The sequence below is a fragment of the Telmatherina bonti genome, assembly GCF_933228915.1.
Source record: "Telmatherina bonti genome assembly, chromosome: 2".
Taxonomy (NCBI): Eukaryota; Metazoa; Chordata; class Actinopteri; order Atheriniformes; family Telmatherinidae; genus Telmatherina; species Telmatherina bonti.
Window position 1 is genome coordinate 20885465 of NC_136620.1, and position 17823 is coordinate 20903287.

At 35.3% G+C, this 17823-nt stretch overlaps 4 protein-coding genes across 5 annotated transcripts; 3 read left to right on the forward strand and 1 right to left on the reverse strand.

Annotated features, from left to right (window-relative positions):
* Window positions 1–1445: 1445 nt before the first annotated feature.
* On the reverse strand, window positions 1446–6073 carry tdg.2 (thymine DNA glycosylase, tandem duplicate 2). The gene is made up of 10 exons (XM_079246765.1): window positions 5990–6073; window positions 4175–4458; window positions 3784–3986; window positions 3571–3640; window positions 2962–3097; window positions 2679–2761; window positions 2458–2552; window positions 2207–2378; window positions 1941–2076; window positions 1446–1655 (listed from the first exon to the last, which is right to left on the reverse strand). Exons 1-9 carry the CDS (start codon window positions 5998–6000, stop codon window positions 1982–1984), a joined length of 1149 nt encoding a protein of 382 aa, XP_079102891.1. The 5' UTR covers window positions 6001–6073; the 3' UTR covers window positions 1446–1655; window positions 1941–1981.
* A 574-nt stretch (window positions 6074–6647) lies between these two features.
* Window positions 6648–7882, forward strand: uqcc6 (ubiquinol-cytochrome c reductase complex assembly factor 6). Of its 2 annotated transcripts, none has more exons than XM_079250899.1 (3): window positions 6648–6760; window positions 7021–7157; window positions 7352–7880. In XM_079250899.1, exons 2-3 carry the CDS (start codon window positions 7050–7052, stop codon window positions 7469–7471), a joined length of 228 nt encoding a protein of 75 aa, XP_079107025.1. In that variant the 5' UTR covers window positions 6648–6760; window positions 7021–7049; the 3' UTR covers window positions 7472–7880. The 2 variants fall into 2 exon arrangements, with proteins under 2 accessions (XP_079107025.1, XP_079107026.1); XM_079250900.1 differs by having other exon boundaries at window positions 6662–6751; window positions 7352–7882.
* A 289-nt stretch (window positions 7883–8171) lies between these two features.
* Window positions 8172–10015, forward strand: efcab10 (EF-hand calcium binding domain 10; the record flags this gene model as incomplete). The annotated part of the gene is made up of 4 exons (XM_079256787.1): window positions 8172–8360; window positions 9379–9543; window positions 9791–9881; window positions 9970–10015. Exons 1-4 carry the CDS (start codon window positions 8195–8197, stop codon window positions 10013–10015), a joined length of 468 nt encoding a protein of 155 aa, XP_079112913.1. The 5' UTR covers window positions 8172–8194.
* Window positions 10016–10601: 586 nt separating this feature from the next.
* Window positions 10602–16555, forward strand: samm50 (SAMM50 sorting and assembly machinery component). Its single transcript, XM_079246561.1, has 15 exons — window positions 10602–10740; window positions 11315–11425; window positions 12128–12229; window positions 12315–12402; window positions 12513–12619; window positions 12875–13005; window positions 13293–13380; window positions 13816–13944; window positions 14191–14262; window positions 14366–14452; window positions 14538–14608; window positions 15261–15328; window positions 15437–15583; window positions 15783–15924; window positions 16432–16555. Exons 1-15 carry the CDS (start codon window positions 10720–10722, stop codon window positions 16475–16477), a joined length of 1410 nt encoding a protein of 469 aa, XP_079102687.1. The 5' UTR covers window positions 10602–10719; the 3' UTR covers window positions 16478–16555.
* Window positions 16556–17823: the final 1268 nt, after the last annotated feature.

A 17823-nucleotide genomic window follows, 5' to 3' on the forward strand; every position in this document is an offset into this window, starting at 1 on the left:
TGGAAAGCTAGAAAATCGTACATGATTTTTCACTAAAAAATCTCCTAGCGAAACATTTCGTCCACTAAGTACTTTTAAAATATTTTGAATAGAAAGTCTTCTTTAAAGCTAGTGTTTTTAATTAAAGGTTTTTGGGGTTTTTTTTTTAATAAAAAAGGGTAAACAAATAAATCAGTTCACCTATACAAGCTTTGGTATGAGCTGCTCAGGTTTAAAACACTGGGTCCGCACCAAATTGTGCCTGGGCAACCGAGCGGCGAGCCGGGTGGGCGGAGTTTTGACTCCATTTAAAACGGGCTAACACCCGGGGCATCAGAATGACCCGCTTAATCCGACGGTTTGTCCATGCAGTAATACTTCTGAACAAATATGTGGAATAATGATAAAACTTGATTACTAATGTCGATGTCTAGCCAGTAAATTTAGGAGATAACAGCGTATTTATTTCTACCAATTTTAAGATTATATTCAGCTGTTCTGAGCAGTTACGTCCCCGTCCAACCCTCGTGATGAATTGTCCTCATTTGTTAAGAGATCTCCAATGGACACTGTTGCTTTTGTAAGATTACAGCCAGAAGAAACAAACACTCCAAAATGATTTTTTTAAATTAACATATTAATATTAATATTATCTATTTTATTCTGAAAGATATTGTTTTTGATAAACCCTCTTTCTACTGGCACAAAACACTTTGCCCTCCATTTAAACGGCAAACTCTCCCACCGCGGTCTTCATCACTTCTCCCCGCTGATGAAAAAGGAGCGAACCCACGACGAGGTTATTCCAACTATTTGCTGATTGTTTTGTAGTTAAAGCATGTTTGCAGTCAAATTATCGGCAGTATTTTCAATATTTAACGAATATGGACCACAACTGAAACAATTATCACTAAGCACTCAATAAAAACCAAAGGGCCCAATCGGTTTTTGCCTAATAATAGTCGTAATACCGTGACAATGGTATTTTAAAGCCATTGGTCATAGTAAGTGATATTAATTCACTCTTATGACGCTAAACAGTCTGTCAATAAAACCTAATGAGACATCTTTTGATTTTACAGAAAAGCAGAAATGTATAATGCCTTCAAAGTCACTATTTTCACATAAAATTGTCTATGTGAGTATTTCTTGGCACTTTATTATAGTTTTAAGGCCAAAGAATAAATCTTTCTGCTTTTATCACAGAGCTTTGATTATACGAATTTATCATTTATAAAAACAACAAAGCCATTTAATTGTGCACACTTAATATGGATCTACAACAAATCTGTCAGCTTTAGAAGAGATTTATTAAAGCTGTTCTTACAAATGAGAAATGCTATACAGTGGATAAAAAACACCATAAAATACCATTTATCAAAATAAAAAATGATAAAAAGAAACACATACAAAACTCAATAAATATTAATTAAAAAGTAACACCAAAAAACATGCACATTCCTCAGAGTTAAAAAAAAAAAAAAAATTGGTGTGGACTCTTTGTCTTGGGCATCCCATTGCACTGCGTCAGGAACCACGAGGCCCTTCTATTAAAGTTGTTTCTTTGTGTACCTTGGTACAAGTACAGCAGGTATTTGGTTATCTGTTGAATGAATAAGCCCAGTCACAGTGATCTTTTGCCATATGGTCCAACAACTGGCCTACTGTGCTCATTTCTGCAAATGACCATAACACAGATTAATTATGATGCTCTCAGAAGCCATTTCAGTACTTTTTACACTGGTATAGTTTAGCAGTTTCATAATATAATGTATATATGGTGATTAATTTATTTCTTGTCAGTATTTTAAATAAATACAGAAATAAAAGTTGCATTGAAAATAAAAATCAATCAAAATAATTTGGAGTTTTTAACAGCAATATGGAGCGAAAACAAGAAACTTTCCAAGTCCACCATGTTCTGACTAAATTAAATTAGAAATAAAAGCTAATCATGTTACCTGAGTGCTACAGCAGACAAGTAGGTTTTTCTCCTCTATTTTCAGCTGCTCTGCTGTGCTTCACTATGCTTCCCGCTACAGCTTTCATACTCTGGATCCTCTTGTTCTTCTTTGATCGCAATCCTCTTTGCATCCTCTGCAAAACACAGACATCAGCATTGTTCTGACTTTCATTTAATAAAAATCTCAAAATAACACAAATGTATCTGTATCTTTAAGAAAGTCCCAAAAAGTGAGTCAATTGTGATATGAACTGTGACATTTACCTTTAGCTAGCTGCAGGTCGAAGGTGTACTGAGTTTCTAAAACCTCCTGGCTGGGTGTCTGGCCTTTCATCTGGTCTCGCAGTTCCTTCAGCTTGATATAGAAATGCACTTTATCTTGTGCACGTGGAAACTGGGCACAGCGGGGGCTTGATGATGGCATTAAGTAGCACACCTAAGTCAAAGGAGATTTGGCAGGACTATTAATTTATCTTAAATACTGAGGATATATGTATGTAAAGAGTTCCTCATACCGTTTCAGTTGCTGGGATTTTGTAAGGCTGCAGGCCAAATTCGAGATTTTTGGCTTTCACACCGAAGGTCTCTTTGCAAAAGATTTCATAGATACCTGGGAAATTTACAAAAAAGAAAAAAAAATACATATTTAAAAAAAAAAAAAAAAAAAAAAGCCAGCTAAACCTAAGTTATATTCATACTTAAACAGACAAAGTAGTGGAAGAATAGTCTATTTTACCTTTCCCATTAAAGGCTGCTATTAATGGCTTGTATTTCTGCAACTTGTCCAGTAGTTGTCTGCCTCCTTCACGAATCTCTTTACTGGAATACAAAAGAAAAAGAGAAAAAGAAAGAGGGAGAGATTGAGTTGATGTTACATCAAAATAAGGGGGTGGAACTTGATTTAAAAAAATAAATACATGCTTTGCAATTACTTCATCAAAAGTAATCACATTTTAATCACGTAACACGTTGACACCATCTACACTGCTGTTTTTATCTTAGTTTTGTTTTTCCCTCACCTGGAGAGGTCTTTACTGCCAGGTGTGGTCCTTTCTACCATGTTAGTGAAGCCAATGCTGTATTTCTCTGGCAGACTCTGGTCGTGCATGTAGTTGAGCTGCTGATCAGTCAGACCAGATAAAAACAAACATTTCCCTGCACAGAAAGGAACAGATGAACATTGGACATTCACTATGAGGCTATCCAGCAAATACCAAACAAAGAAAATTGAAAATGCTTCAAAGACAGAATGACTTTTAATTAGATTACTGGGTTTAACTATGTGTGGCTGTACAACATGCAAGTTTCTATCCAGCCTATCCATCCATTTTTTTGTTGGCTGATGACCAAAAATGATAAAACATAAAAGATTTGGTGATTTGCTGGTACAAATTTTCTTCAGAAATTATAAGTTAAAATAAAAAAAGTACCAACATCCAGTAAAAACAAAATTTTATACAGGTAATAAATCTGAAAAAAAAAGTTAAAAATCTCCTTGAACAAGCTCTGAAAAGGCCTCACAGTTTTAACACTGTACTGTTGTGTCACAGATGAAGGATTTCTAAGTGATAAAGTCAAATAAAAAATACAACTTTTATATTTTTTAGTGAAGCTAAATTTCAACATACAGAAATGGTTTCCTGGGTTTGGGTAATGATGTCCTTTAAAGGCTGACAACAGTCCTGGATTGATTCCAATCTGAAGAGAAAAAATAAAGGATTTACAAGCTACACACTAAATAAAATTGTTTTTTTGTTGAACAACAGAAAACCCACAAATCCACTTGTTTTATACAACAGAGTAGATACAGAAACTCTTTGTACATCTCAGAATTAACTTACTATTAATATGTCTAGATTGTAGGTAATAACATCAGGAAGGGTTTTGGTCATAACTTCTGCCACAGACAAGCCATTGAACCGGTTGAGAGCCCTCTTGGCTTTTCTTTTGGCAGTTTCAGTGTCCTCTTCATCCTCATGTGTCTCACAATTGTTGATTTGTTGCTTAGGAGGACGACCTCTTTTCTTCTTTGCTGGTGGCAAAACTATGACAAAAAGCAGAAATGAAGACTGGCATTTCTCTTCTGTGGTTCGTTCGTACTTCACTGTTTTTAAAGTAGGTGAGAAGGCCTTTAAAATATTCTGCAAATGAAAACGAACCTTCTTTTTTTACAATAAGTAGCAGATATTATGGAGAAGACCCTCATTGGGAAAATAATCATAATACCTTTACCTTGAGGTTGTCCAGAAGACTGAGGTTGGTGCTGCACACCTGTCTCCAGCTGCTGTGTTGTACACTGATGCTGAGGTTGGCGCAAGACTACAGAATGCTGCTGCTGCTGCTGATTTGAGGTTCGGAGGTAGTTTTGATAAGAAGGTTCCTGATAAAGTGATGGATCCTGATGGACAGATAACTGGCCCATAACAGGCTCTTCAACGAGGCCTTCACTATAATGTCCCATGTTATGAAATGACATCACATGCTGCGCTTCAGGGTGCTGCTGACTGGATTGGTACCTAGAAAAGAGGAGGAAGGAGGAAAGGGAAATAATAGAGGAGGTGAGCAAAAGAAGAACACAAAGGATCTGTGGACAATAAGTGAAGACAAGTGATGTCTGGTGTTTAATGGAGTGCACAAAACAGGACTAATAAACATACATGCACTGATGTACACCACTTTGTATTCTACTTTTTTTGCTTGATCATTTAATGCATTTTACGGAATCAATTTGAATATCAAATCACCTCCTCTTGTTTTCAGCATATAACATCCATCAGTTCACATGTTTTCATGCAATCTCCCCTTTAAAACATGCTGCAGTTATTACATTGTAAATAAATAGTTTTTTTCCTTTAAAGAGTAAGTCATTTATCAGTTTCTAATTTTAATATAATTGATATATTTCTCTTTGGACGTTAGAAGAGTGTTATTGTATTTCATTCTATTGAACGATTTTAATTAAATACAGGGTTTACTAGTCAACTAGTCTATAACAATAATAGTGACAACTGTCTGCTTTAAGCTTGAAATGTTTTCTCAGTAGAATTTTATGCATTTAATCTGATGTATGCAGAAACAAGAGTGCAAAACAGATAAGGTTTTGTTTTTTATGATTATTTTATACTCATTATATATATATTTTATACTATACTTTAAGACACCATACATAAGTAAAAATGTTCAAACACATTACTGACAAGACAACTATATTCTTTAGAAAAAGCTTTTGAGAAATCTTTTTCATATGTTTAATATGTTAAAGTATATTTTGCCTGACTTTTAAAAATATACTTAATATAGTCTATTATCAATACTAATAATGTTGATAACAATAATAATAGTACTATGTCTGTTTTTCTTCGAACATATCCACTAGAAATCAAATATAAAGTCCGCAATCTAACAGTTTTTGTTTTATGTTTAGTTATTTATTCATGTTTGTATGGCGTAACATAATTACTATATTGTGAAGTTGATTTTTTAAAAATTATATTTACTTATACAAACCAGCTGAGGAAAACAATAGTTTCAGCTTCCAGGTAACTACGGCACAGTTACATTTCATTCTTAATAATTACATTATGAACAACTACAAGCCTAAAAATAAATGGTAAAATAAGAATGATGCCTTTAATTTCGATGATAGTAATATATCCTTCATCATGCATGAAAATGAAGACTTATAAGAGGAAACATGATGAGAAGTTCCACCGTCCATTCAGCTTCAACAAAAACTCACCACTGCTGAAAATAATCCGAAGGAGCCGTGAGAGATGTAAACTGGTTTTCCTCCATCTTATCTGTTGACTTATTTTAATTCATTGATGTTTATTCTACTCCCAAAGAAGTTATTATTACAAATTGAATAGCTACAATTATTACACTCAGAGAAACACTGCATTACGGAACACAAAGACCAATGAACGCCGCTAAAGACAGGTTTGGCTAATGGAAAGCTAACGACACTACGGTACTCTACGGCCGTCTTGAACCCATCAGTGGCCTCTACGATAACAAAACTAAAGTTACATAAATAGAGTGACATACCTGTCGTACATTTTTTCATAAGGTTAATGATAAGCAAATTGGGGGCTCCCAAAACAAAGACCATTTAAACGCTCAACATTCATTTAAATCAGGTTGACTGAGTGCGCTCCGCCGCCTCTTGGTGAGAAAGTGTACTTACAAGCTCTAGGTTTTTATCTTAAACTTTACCCTTTAAAAACTGCAGTAAACATGCGTCTTATAGATATGAACAAAAATAGATATTGCCATTTGATTAAAAAAAAAAAAAAATAGAAACGCACAAATGTGATTGTAGTACTTACAAAAGACTGATAAATTTGTATATCATACCGCTAGATGGCGAAAGGTACTGTAACGATCAATGCGACAATACAAATTCAAATCGAAGAAGACAGACGCAATCCAAGATTGTATATATAAAGTTTAGATGCACACCGCGTACCCTTCAAGCGCTCTCTCAGATAAATTTAGGAAATTTGAGGTCAGTTAAGCTTGATATCATTCTCTCTTAAAACAGTTATTTTAAAAAAAGCAACTAATTTGTTACTACAAAGGAATAATACAAAATCTCCGCATGGACTTTGTAGGGATACGGTATCATGTATGGTAGTATGTGCTGTATGGTAGCCGTACACAGATTCAGAGTGAGAACTCTTACTTTTTAACATCATGCTCATGTTAGCTAAACTGTATGACCTGCCGGAGTGTTGCAATGACAGACACCACCGTTTCAGATGGTGTAAAATAGTTATATGAAGCAATTATTAGCCTATTTTGAATGCAGTAAGTAAGGTAAGGGTTTAAAAGGTTAATTTCAGTCTATTTATGTTTGATCTTTGTGAAATATGTCTGATTATTACAATAGGGATAACAGTTATGGTACGAGAGTATCTATGCACACATGGACGTGTGTGATTATGAGAATAATTACTTATAATAATTCTTGATATGGGTAAAAACAGATATTTTTACCTGTTATATAATAAAAGCTGTTATTATATTTTGTGTTAATTTTTTGGCAGTTCTGATTTTTGTATTTCTTCCTCTCCCAGGCTGAGTCAGATCACATTGGACTGTCAACATGCCAGCTGGTGTGTCGTGGTCTCGATACCTCAGGATGGTCGGAGCCAGTGTTCTGGCCATGTTTGCAGGAGCACAGGTCGTCCACCAGTATTACCTGCCTGACCTGGTGAGGAACAAAACATTCCTTTTTACTGCAGACTGTCTTTGTTTTCTATTAATGGCCTGTGGATTCAACCAAAACTTAAAAATGTTTTCATGCTCGAAAGAAAAAAGTATGTATATGCATTTTTATAGACTGGAAAAATGTCATGAGCAGGAGAGTGAATATGAAGAAGTGTTTGCTTTTGTTTCATATTTCAGTCCATACCAGAAGTCCCACCAAAGCCTGGTGAACTACGAACAGAATTACAGGGCTACAAAGTCAGAGAAGAAGCTGCTGCCACCTTAGAGCAACTTAAAAAAGGACAAAATGTGGACTGATGTGGACTTACTTTCTCCTCTGCATGGACAGTCAAGGGAGTTCTTCAGCTACATTTTTTCACATACCTGGGAACAGTCATTTCTGGCTCATCTGGAAACAATTGTTTTCTTTTTTCATGTCATGGATCTAGCAGCGGTTGTATATGATGACACATTTTTTGCCCTTTGGTAATCTGGGATAAATATTTTTTAACCGCATAATCACTTTGATCCATGTTTGTTCATCTTCATTTTGAATGTATTTATTTATCTATCTTTGAAAAGAGTCAAAGTAAAAATGAATTGATAACATAGTGTATAAAGAACACATTCTCCTACTTAACCAATCAAGTTAGGTTTCCATTAAAAAAGTTAAATGTATTTTGAATTAATAAATATATTCTGTTCACATTTTGTCAACAAATCAATTTGTCGTAAATGCCTTTTTTTTATGTGGTTGCATATTGAACCATCTATTTTAGAAGTTTTTTTTTTTATTTATCAAATAAGAAAACAGTTTTCAGTTCTGTGTATTCTGTCACTGTAAATACATCAGTGTATTTTGACTTGAACTGACTATAATGCCTACTTTAATGGCACACTTATTTTGTCTCCTACAGGTATGTTTTCCAATCATGTTACTAAGCAATAGCTTTATAAATGTTAAAAGAGAAAGTTTGTTGGTGGGTTTGGTGCAGTTGGGTTAAGTAGACATTATTTAAAGGGCCTCTTGATTGTAAACAGATGCGCTATTATGGACGCCTGATCAGGTATCATAGCAACCAGTTTAAACAAAGGTTGGGGAAAATGGCCACCCAAAAGGAAGAAGAGGCAGCAAACTATCTTAAGAAGCACAGAATTATTGAGCTCATGGATAATCTGACCAGCATGCTACTCTTTTATAGACCCGGTTGGTACTTATTTTGTCTCCATAGATACAACCTGCTTTCGTGTATTTGCTTTGCGATAGCTAGCATGTTAGCTTACTTCCAATAAACGAGGGGCTGTAGCTGTCTTGACACTTCCTCCTTTAACTGTTTTGCTATATATTTTTTTTTTAAAAACTGGATTGATATTACATTAGCATGAAACCTCGGATAATAGCTGTAGAAGAGAAAAACTACTTGGCCAGTTACAACCCAAAAGCAATTCTTAAGCTAATCTTTCTTTTATTGGTATGTACAGTTTTGCTCATATTTATTCATCCCCTTTCATTAAAGAAGGGGAAAAAACAGCTGCCTGTAAAATAAGTTGAAATTGACTAAAGTAATCATAAATAAAAATGTTATGAAAATCATTACATTATTTTCTAATTCTGGTTCAATATATATATATATATATATATATATATATATATATATATATTTTTTTTTTTTATTTATTTATTTATTTATTTATTTTTTAAGTCAAACAAATATGAGATTTTATTATATATTACATCACTGATAAACTAATATTTTTCTAAACAATCCTTTCATGTTTCCGCTACAGTCAGGTGTTTTCTGTTCCTCTCAGTCAGACTTCTGCACCTGTTGACAGGTATTTTGTCCCACTGTTCAACAGAAAAGTGCTCTAATTTGACCAGGACCAATTTGTTTGTTTTTCTTTCTTCAACTCAATTAAATAAAAAAAAAACAGTGTCTACACTGCAATTATATTTTTTGCAAATTTTTGGTTATTGTTCCTTTTTAAGTCTCCAGTTATTTGAGTGACTGTTGTAAATTCAGCCTTTTCTTTAATGAAGGGGTATGAATATGTATGAGCACAACTGTATTTACAATTGCTTTCATTCTCATTTCAGATTCAAGACTCAATAACTTTTCTTTTTTAAAGCCAGATGCACATCTTAAACTGTTAAATAAGTACACTTGTCTGTATTTCAGTGTGGAAACTCGGTGTGATAAACTTTCTATGGTTCTGCCATTCAGAAAATCCCAGAGAGTTTCTTGTTGAGCAGTTGAAGAACCTGAAGATGTCTCAGCAAACTGGCGTGAAAGGACCAAATCTGTTCAATAACTTAAATTTGGACGCAATCCTCGGGATACTTGACCCCACTAATAAAAAACACATCAGTTTTGCTCAGTACAAACAAGGTAAGTGCTCAGCTTCCTGAGCTAATCTAATATACCAAAAAAACAACAATAAATAAATAGCATTTAATGCATCAATTTAGTCTTTCAGCTGAACAGAACTGTTACAAAATGTTAAAGGTGTCGCTGTCTGGCTATCTGTAGAAAGGTATTGTTTCACCAAGTCTGACCAGGGATACATTTTCCAAATGTTATATTTTGGAATAACAAATGTGTAGAGGCTAACACAGATACAATTTTTTCCCCATAGCTTTGACTATGCTAGGCATAAAAGACATCAGCGAATGTCCTGAAGGTGTAAATGAAGACAGGATTTCCCATGAGACTTTCAAAACTGAAGCGTAAAAGCAGTATTTACATTCTCATCATCATGCAATAATATTTGAAGATTGTTGTAAATGTAATATCGCTCTCATTTTTCTATTGCAGGATTCAAGGTTTGCAGAGATACTCAGAAACATATGCACAGCTTTGAGCCTTATTGATCTTTGTGTCGTTTGTGATTTGTGTATTGTAAAACTGTAGTCAAACTGATGCAAAACCTATTTAGATTCTGCCATCTGGCTTATTATTAAGTCAAAAGTCTCCTGTGTATCCCTGCTTATATTTCTAGTTCTGTGGAACAGTTTCCATTTTCTACTGCAATGTTGTATCTCATAATAAAGCAACACGAATGAGTATTATTACTCTCTGCATTCATGTTACTTTTATTTGACTTTAGTCTTGTATTGTGTTGTGTATTTTTCTAAGTTATACATATGTCCGTGTCTTAAAAAGGAAAAGCCAAACATATAGTAGGCTACAGGTGTAGAGGCTGTCAAACAATAAGAATTATTAAAATAAACATATTTGTGAATGTTTAGAAATCACATCATTGTTTATTATGGTTGTAATTATAAAAAAGGAAATGATGTCAATAGAACAATATATTTTAGAAATGAATTGGAAATTTATTTTAGAAATGAGAAAAATCTCATTGTTGTATGCACTGCACCGTCTTCTGCTTTACGTGTCTTTGGCGTATTGAACGCGCTCCAGCAGGGGGCGTGGTCAGGAAGTGACATGGCCGCCTCCTTTTACGGAGGTTCCTCGCCACTCTCCGGTGACTTGTAGGTTAAATTAGTTTTTCTTCGCAAAGTTTCGCCTGTACTTTCCGTGACAGCACCCTCGAGGCTGAGCATGGGCACCGTCCATGCCAGGGTAAGGAAAAGTCCAGTAAACGTGTGAGCTCTGACTTTGACCTCTCTGAGTGCTCAGTGTGGAGTTATCTGACAGCGGCTACTGGAAGGCAAGGCCCCACACTGTGAACACAATGATGGCAACTGGGACAGGCATTCAGCTGTAAAGCAACTCATAGTGTATCGATAACTCTAATGCCTTTTAGTTTGGCTTCATATGGTCGTAGTGAAATCAGCGATGGTTGTTGCAGATGCCTCAAGTCCTGTGATGTTTGGTTTGATGTAGTCTGTATATGGTGCACAATTCTTGCGTGATTGTCTCCTTTGTAACTGGCTGTCCACATAGCTAGGAATTTATATAGTTAGGAGCGGGGGAATCAAAACCACTGAAAAGCTTTGAACTTCGTCGTTAGTCTTTTTAAAAAATATGCATCAATGTATGTATAATATATGTAGATGTTTGATGAGCCATTCAAAACTGCTTTAGCGTGGCTATATGATGTTTAATTTGATATTGAATTGTTTTTAGTTTGGTAAAGTAGTGTGAGTTGTTGTTGCTGCTATCACTATTGCTTTTCTTGGATTTTGTTTTGCAGAGCCTGGACCCTTTGCCCATGCAGGGGCCAGAATTAGGAGTTCAAGCAGATGACATTGAAGCTCCAGGGATTGAGCAGGAGCCAAAGCAAGAAATTCTTGAAAACAAAGATGTAAGATCTATTTTGTTACAATGATTTGAATCAGGTGTGCTCAACCAGGGATACATGGAAAATCTGCAGGACTCCGGCACTTGAAGACCAGAGTTCTCCACCCTGTCATAGAAAATCTGGAATAATAATAATAATAACAAGAAATAATAATAATAAGACTATTTTAAAGTATGTAAAATATATTTGTTCTTTACTATATTTAGTGTTGTATTGTTAGAAGTTGAAAAGGAGTGAAAATAAAAAGTCTGGAAACACCCAGAGGGCACAGACCTCCGCCAGTGCTCGCCAGTAACTTTGTAAAGAAGAATACTTTAAAAATTCCTGGATCCTGGTGGTGACCCTGATCACCCCCAAAATCTAATCACTTGTTTCTTATTCCATTTCTGTGTCATAAAATCTTTTTTATCTAAATCTTTCAAAACAGCTTATAAAAGCAAACTATACATTTTGGTGTCTAAAATGTAGTATTTTCTTTATAAAATGGCATTAATAGCAATAATGGATTTAATGAAATGTAAAAGGTGAGCATAAGAAAAACTATAAATAATCTCAAATAATTTGACTGATAGATGAAACATCAAATATGGCAGATTGTTGCTTTTCCCTACCAAACAAAACTGCATTTTTAAAAAAAAAATTATGTATATATTTATTTTTTGGATTTTCATGTTTCTGGTGTTTTGTTTCTCTCATGCTTTCCAGGTTATAGTTCAGCGAGTGCACATAGATGGACTTGGAAGAACCAAGGAGGACCTGCTGACCTATGAAATTGCAGAAGTGTTTCGAGCAAAGAACTTGATTGATGTAAGTACGGTGTGATTGTACCAAAAATGATTGTTCAGTGTGAACTGTCCTGGCTCGAACATCAATAGATTAATTTATTATTCAGGTAATGCGAAAGTCCCACGAAGCCAGACAAAGGCTACTGCGCCTTGGTATCTTCAGAAAGGTTGAGGTGGTTATTGACACATCTCGAGGTACTGCCAGTCTCTGTGCCGTCTAAGAAGGCTACTTTCAAATAATCTGCATGCTGTACAGTTGCTTTGTTGACATTGTAATTGTTTGATTTTTGATTTTCTGTCTTGAGGTGAGGATGCTCTTCCTAATGGCCTCGATGTGACTTTTGAGGTCACTGAACTGAGACGTATGACAGGCAGCTATAACACTATGGTTGGAAACAATGAAGGAAGCATGGTAAATGCAGTTAAAGCTCATTGCTTACATGTTTATAAAATTCTTCTATCAAGATAGCTTTGTATAGTACCCACATAAGTTTGCAGCCTGTCATCGAGATCTTTTTCATAGTTATTGGAATGTTAATTTCTGTGAGACTCTTCTGTGTTTTTTTGTGTGTGTTATAATACACCTGCTGTTCCTTTACTTTAGTCACTTCTAAATGCAAATGCTATATTTAGGATCTCCTGAATAATAAAGACTGTTTCATTTCAGGTTCTTGGCCTGAAGTTACCGAATGTTTTTGGCCGCGCAGAAAAACTGACATTCCAGTTCTCTTATGGTACCAAAGAGACATCCTACGGCTTGTCCTTCTTTAAACCCCAACCAGGACACTTTGAACGAAAGTAAGCTTCATGAAACTTATTTGTTTTGAGGATTTATGAAATAAATATTTAGTATTCAATTGCACAGTACCAGTGAAAAATTTGAACACACTTTTCCATTAAAACTATAGGGAAATTGTGTCCAAACATCTGACTGGTAGTGTATTCACGTGGTTATCTTGCGTGCTGCCATGTATTTCTTTACGAGCTGGGACCACTATTAATGTAGAAAAACAGCCCGTAATGCTAGATGAGTACATCTTAAAAAAGTAAAATGAATATTTTCCTCTTTTTCCTTTCACATTCAGTGTCTCTATCAACATGTACAAAGTGACTGGTCAGTTTCCATGGAGCTCACTGAGAGAGACAGATCGAGGCATCTCTGCAGAACTGAGTGTAACAATTTTTTTGCTGCCTTTTTTTTCCTCCCCAAATTATGTACATTTAAATAGTTATGTACAGAATTAGTTTTTGCCTTTTTGTCCTAGATTTAAGTGAAAGGAATGTACTTCTTTTCTGTGTTTTAACATGAACGAGGAAACAAATTAGCTGAAAATAATCATAAAATGTGGCTCAAAAGGTTCTGTTGTGTAACACAAAGTCCACTTCTGACCTTGAGTACCCAAGAAACGAAGAGACTAGACTTTGTATTAGACTTTTTGTCATCTGCCAATAGTTACTGATCTGGTATTGTTGGAAATTGCCCTACTCACAAAACCATTATTCCCCCAATGTTGGAAGGAGACACTCCCATAGTGTATGTTGTTTACTCATTTACTGCATGATATATTATTTAAAAAGAAGTAATTATGACAAATTCACCCCCCACAGTTCCCTTTGTGGAAGACCAACCAGACCCTGAAGTGGGAAGGGGTATGGAGAGAATTGGGTTGTCTAGCTAATACTGCCTCATTTGCTGTCCGCGAAGAGAGTGGCCATTCGATCAAGTCCTCCCTTTCGGTAATTGTCTTCAATATTATATTAAATATTTTTACTGTTAGGTTTGAAGTTGTCATTAGTTTCATGATGTTTGAGCTTTCCTGGGAATCTTAATTTCACTGTCAAGTTTTCATATTTTATGCAGTCCAAGGCTGAATAATATTTACTAATGGATTTGTTAAGACTGAGATTCCAAAAAGACATTCAAAATTTAAAAAAAAAGTTAGTTTTTAGGGATACCCACATTAATAATGCTATTTTTTCCAGCATGCTATGGTCATTGACACAAGAAACTCTTCCATTCTTCCCAGGAAAGGTGGCTTATTGAAGATTCATCAGGTTTGTTGTTCATGAAAGGAATAATAATAATCTGAGCTTTTCAAATGATGCAAGAAAAAGCAAGACTAATCTTAAACATATTGGTTTTTTCATGTTTGAGTAGGAACTTGCTGGTTTCACTGGGGGCGATTCCAGTTTTCTAAAGGAAGACTTTGAGATTCAGCTCAACAAAACACTCTTTTGGGACTCAGTGAGATTTTGTATTTTTCTATTTAACAAATGGCACAAACACCATTCAAAGTCAACATTGCTGAAATTTTAACTTTTTCTTTCAGGTCTTGTCTGCATCGTTGTGGGGTGGCTTGCTTCTTCCCATTGGTGAAAAGTCAACATGCATAGCAGACAGGTATAGAATGCATTGCACCAATTATCTTTAATCACTATTTTATCTATATTACTAATAACCTCTTGCAAACCTACAGAATAAATGAAAAAGATTTTTCTTCTTGCAATTTTCTCAAAAAACTAGCCAGTCATAAATTACGTTGAATTAACACTTTCTAATAATTCTAGTGGGTTAGTTATTAGATAATAGCAGTCAAATTATTACTGATAGAGCCTGTAACAGACAAGCATTGTTTTTATTTTGCTGTTACTTGATAAGACTTTAGGTTGGACATACATAATAATTTCATTAGAGTACAAACTACATGAGATGTAAAATTGCAACGACTTAGTCATTTGTGACACTGTTATAAGGCTTACTAATATAAGGCTGTGCAATCTCAAAACACCTTGTATAACATGTTTTAAATGGAACAAACCAAGCTTCATTATTTCCATCTATATTTGCAGTTTCATTAAAGCGGACTTCTGCCCCATAATGCAAAAGAAACTATTTGATTACTTGTATTTACAATGTTCAAATTAAATTTTTTATTTAATGCCCTTTAAACCTCTTTTAAGATTTGTTTCAAGTATGACTGACAATTAGAAAACTCAACATGCATATGAACAAAAATAATTTATAACTTCTTGTGTCTTGGCTGACACCCTAGGTTTTACCTTGGTGGCCCCACTAGTATCAGAGGATTCAGTATGTACAGTATGGGTCCACAGAGTGAGGGTAAGACATACTGTAACTTTTAATAAGTTGCTCAGTTGAACTGACAGTTGCCCATAGAAGTTAGCTGATTTATTGAAGGCTTTGACATTGACTTGACTTGCACGGCAGGTGACTACGTGGGAGGAGAGGCCTACTGGGCTGGAGGCCTCCACCTCTACACACCACTACCCTTCAGACCAGGCAGAGGAAGCTTTGGTGACCTCTTCAGAACCCACTTCTTCCTCAACGCTGGGAACCTTTGTAACCTCAATTATGGTGAGCACCTTTAAATGGACAGATTATACATATATGTCAACATTTTAAGTGTAATGTGAAAGATTAGATATTTATTTTCCTTTCCCCCCTTAATCTTAACTTCATCAAGTTCAGGTTTTTGAGGTTTACGTTCTTTGAACAGAGCAGGGTTAAAATTATGCTCTGGTTTTTTGTTTTGCTCGTTTATGTTTTTTCTCAGGTGAGGGGCCTCATGCTCATTTGAAGAAACTGGCAGAATGTATCCGTTGGTCATATGGAGTGGGCATTGTGCTGCGTTTGGGGAACATTGCCAGACTGGAGCTGAATTACTGCATTCCCATGGGAGTTCAAAGTGGAGACAGGTAGTGGCGGTTGGTTTCCCTTTTACGACTAAGAAGAAAATTGTGTAAATTCCACGCAGATTTAACTCTAACACATTTAGGGCATATTATTCTTAAATTTTATGACAATTTGCAAAAAATACGCGATAGTATTCTTTTATACTGCAAGACCAATACAAATCAAATAATTACACCCAGACTGAATAGGTGAGTATAGTTTGTATAACTTCTAACCTGGGTTACATTTAAAGGTTTATGAGGCCAGGTATAATATATAAGAAGCAGTCACAGTATCTCTGAAACAAAATGTTTACATTTTTATCTACATTGTGTATGTATAATATGTAGAATGATATAGATGCAAATGATGACATTAAAGGTGTTGAGAATTTTCTAAATGACCAAACAGTCTTTGAGATGCCTATTTATAGAAAATAATTCAACTGTGTCCAGTATTTTGACTGGTAGTCTTTAAAAGACATATGCTTTTAACTTTGATTTCAGAAATGTCATCTACTTTCCTTTCAGGATATGTGATGGGGTCCAGTTTGGAGCAGGAATCAGATTCCTGTGAAGCCAGATTTCTTTTATCTGTCTGACACCACTTGTACAGAATTGTAATAACAAGTTAGTTCAATAAAATTGTTAAACCGGACTTCTCATTGTAATGGATTTGTCTTTATCATTTCCTGTGAAAGTGAAGATGGGGGTTGGTAAACCAGCAACTTCTTCATTATAATATTATTATTATTATTATTATTATTATTATTGATATCCTTCAGGGCAAAATTTGTGACAAAAATTATTTTAAAAAAAAAAATTAGGAACAAAGCCATAATTTTGTACACCTTTCTTTCAGGTTGTCTGCAAAGTGCAACAGTGTCTATTGGAGGTTTATTAACACAAAAGGACCATTAGTTGGATTGGAACAAAAATTTGCTGCCGATTGCAGCTAGATTAATGAAATGAAATGAATGAATAAATAAAAAAATACTTTATTAATCCCCAAAATGGAAATTCAATATTGGAGTAGATAATGAATAACTAGAGGAGGTCTTGTTCCGGAGGCTGCTGGCTGCTGGCAGGAATGATGTTCTGTATCTTTCAGTCTTGCAGCGGACCTGAAGAAACCTCTCACTGAACTCACTTTGTTGTTTCTTTACTGTGTTGTGGAGAGGGTGTGAAGAATCTTCCAATCCTTTTCATCAGCTTGTGCAGCATTCTTCTTTGGACAATCAGCTCCAGCGGCTCCAGAGTTATTCCAAGCACAGAACCAGCTTTCTTGATCAGTTTGTTGATTCTCTTCAAGTCTCTGGTTCTGATGCTACTACCCCAGCAGATGGCTGCAAAGCTGCCTGCACTCTCCACAACAGACTTATAGAAGATATGCAGCATCTTGGCCCAGATGTTAAAAGATCTCAATTTCCTTAAGAAGTACAGCTCTGACCTTTCTTGTAGATGTAATCAGTAATCAGTGTTGCATTACCAGTCCAGTTTGTTGTCTATATATATATATATATATATATATATATATAATGATCATAAAATCAACAGATGTTTTAGGAATCATTGATGCGAGGTCATCCACTGAACTTAAATATAGGCCACACATCAACATTATTTATCAAGTTGGAGCATTTTCTAAGTTTATTTGCAAACCAATTCTGGCATTTTTTTTTCCACCCATGCGGTTAAAACATACATTCTATCCTGTTAATAGCCCATTTAATCTGTAGGGGATCACCCGCTTCAAATAACGTGAAAACATCTCCTCTTTGCCCACTCAACTGGGTATTAAATGGCGCAGACCCACTGAAGCGTGAAGGGGTTCAACGCGCATGAGTCCAGCGCATACTGTTTGTCACGTGAACTGTGACTCTCCAATCGGATCCTTAACCCAGCGCATGCTCAATGCGCAGC

Excerpts from the sequence above, each read along its gene's own strand:
- tdg.2 (XM_079246765.1), bottom strand. Across the intron at positions 2,762-2,961 it reads GGCAGTAAAGACCTCTCCAG|TAAAGAGATTCGTGAAGGAG; the intron begins GTGAGGGAAAAA and ends TTTGTATTCCAG. Across the intron at positions 2,379-2,457 it reads AAATCCCAGCAACTGAAACG|GTGTGCTACTTAATGCCATC; the intron begins GTATGAGGAACT and ends CCTTTGACTTAG.
- uqcc6 (XM_079250899.1), top strand. The coding sequence starts at position 7,050 with ATGCCAGCTGGTGTGTCGTGGTCTCGATACCTCAGGATGGTCGGAGCC. Across the intron at positions 7,158-7,351 it reads AGTATTACCTGCCTGACCTG|TCCATACCAGAAGTCCCACC; the intron begins GTGAGGAACAAA and ends TTCATATTTCAG.
- samm50 (XM_079246561.1), top strand. The coding sequence starts at position 10,720 with ATGGGCACCGTCCATGCCAGG. Across the intron at positions 10,741-11,314 it reads TGGGCACCGTCCATGCCAGG|AGCCTGGACCCTTTGCCCAT; the intron begins GTAAGGAAAAGT and ends TTTGTTTTGCAG. Across the intron at positions 15,584-15,782 it reads CCTTTGTAACCTCAATTATG|GTGAGGGGCCTCATGCTCAT; the intron begins GTGAGCACCTTT and ends GTTTTTTCTCAG.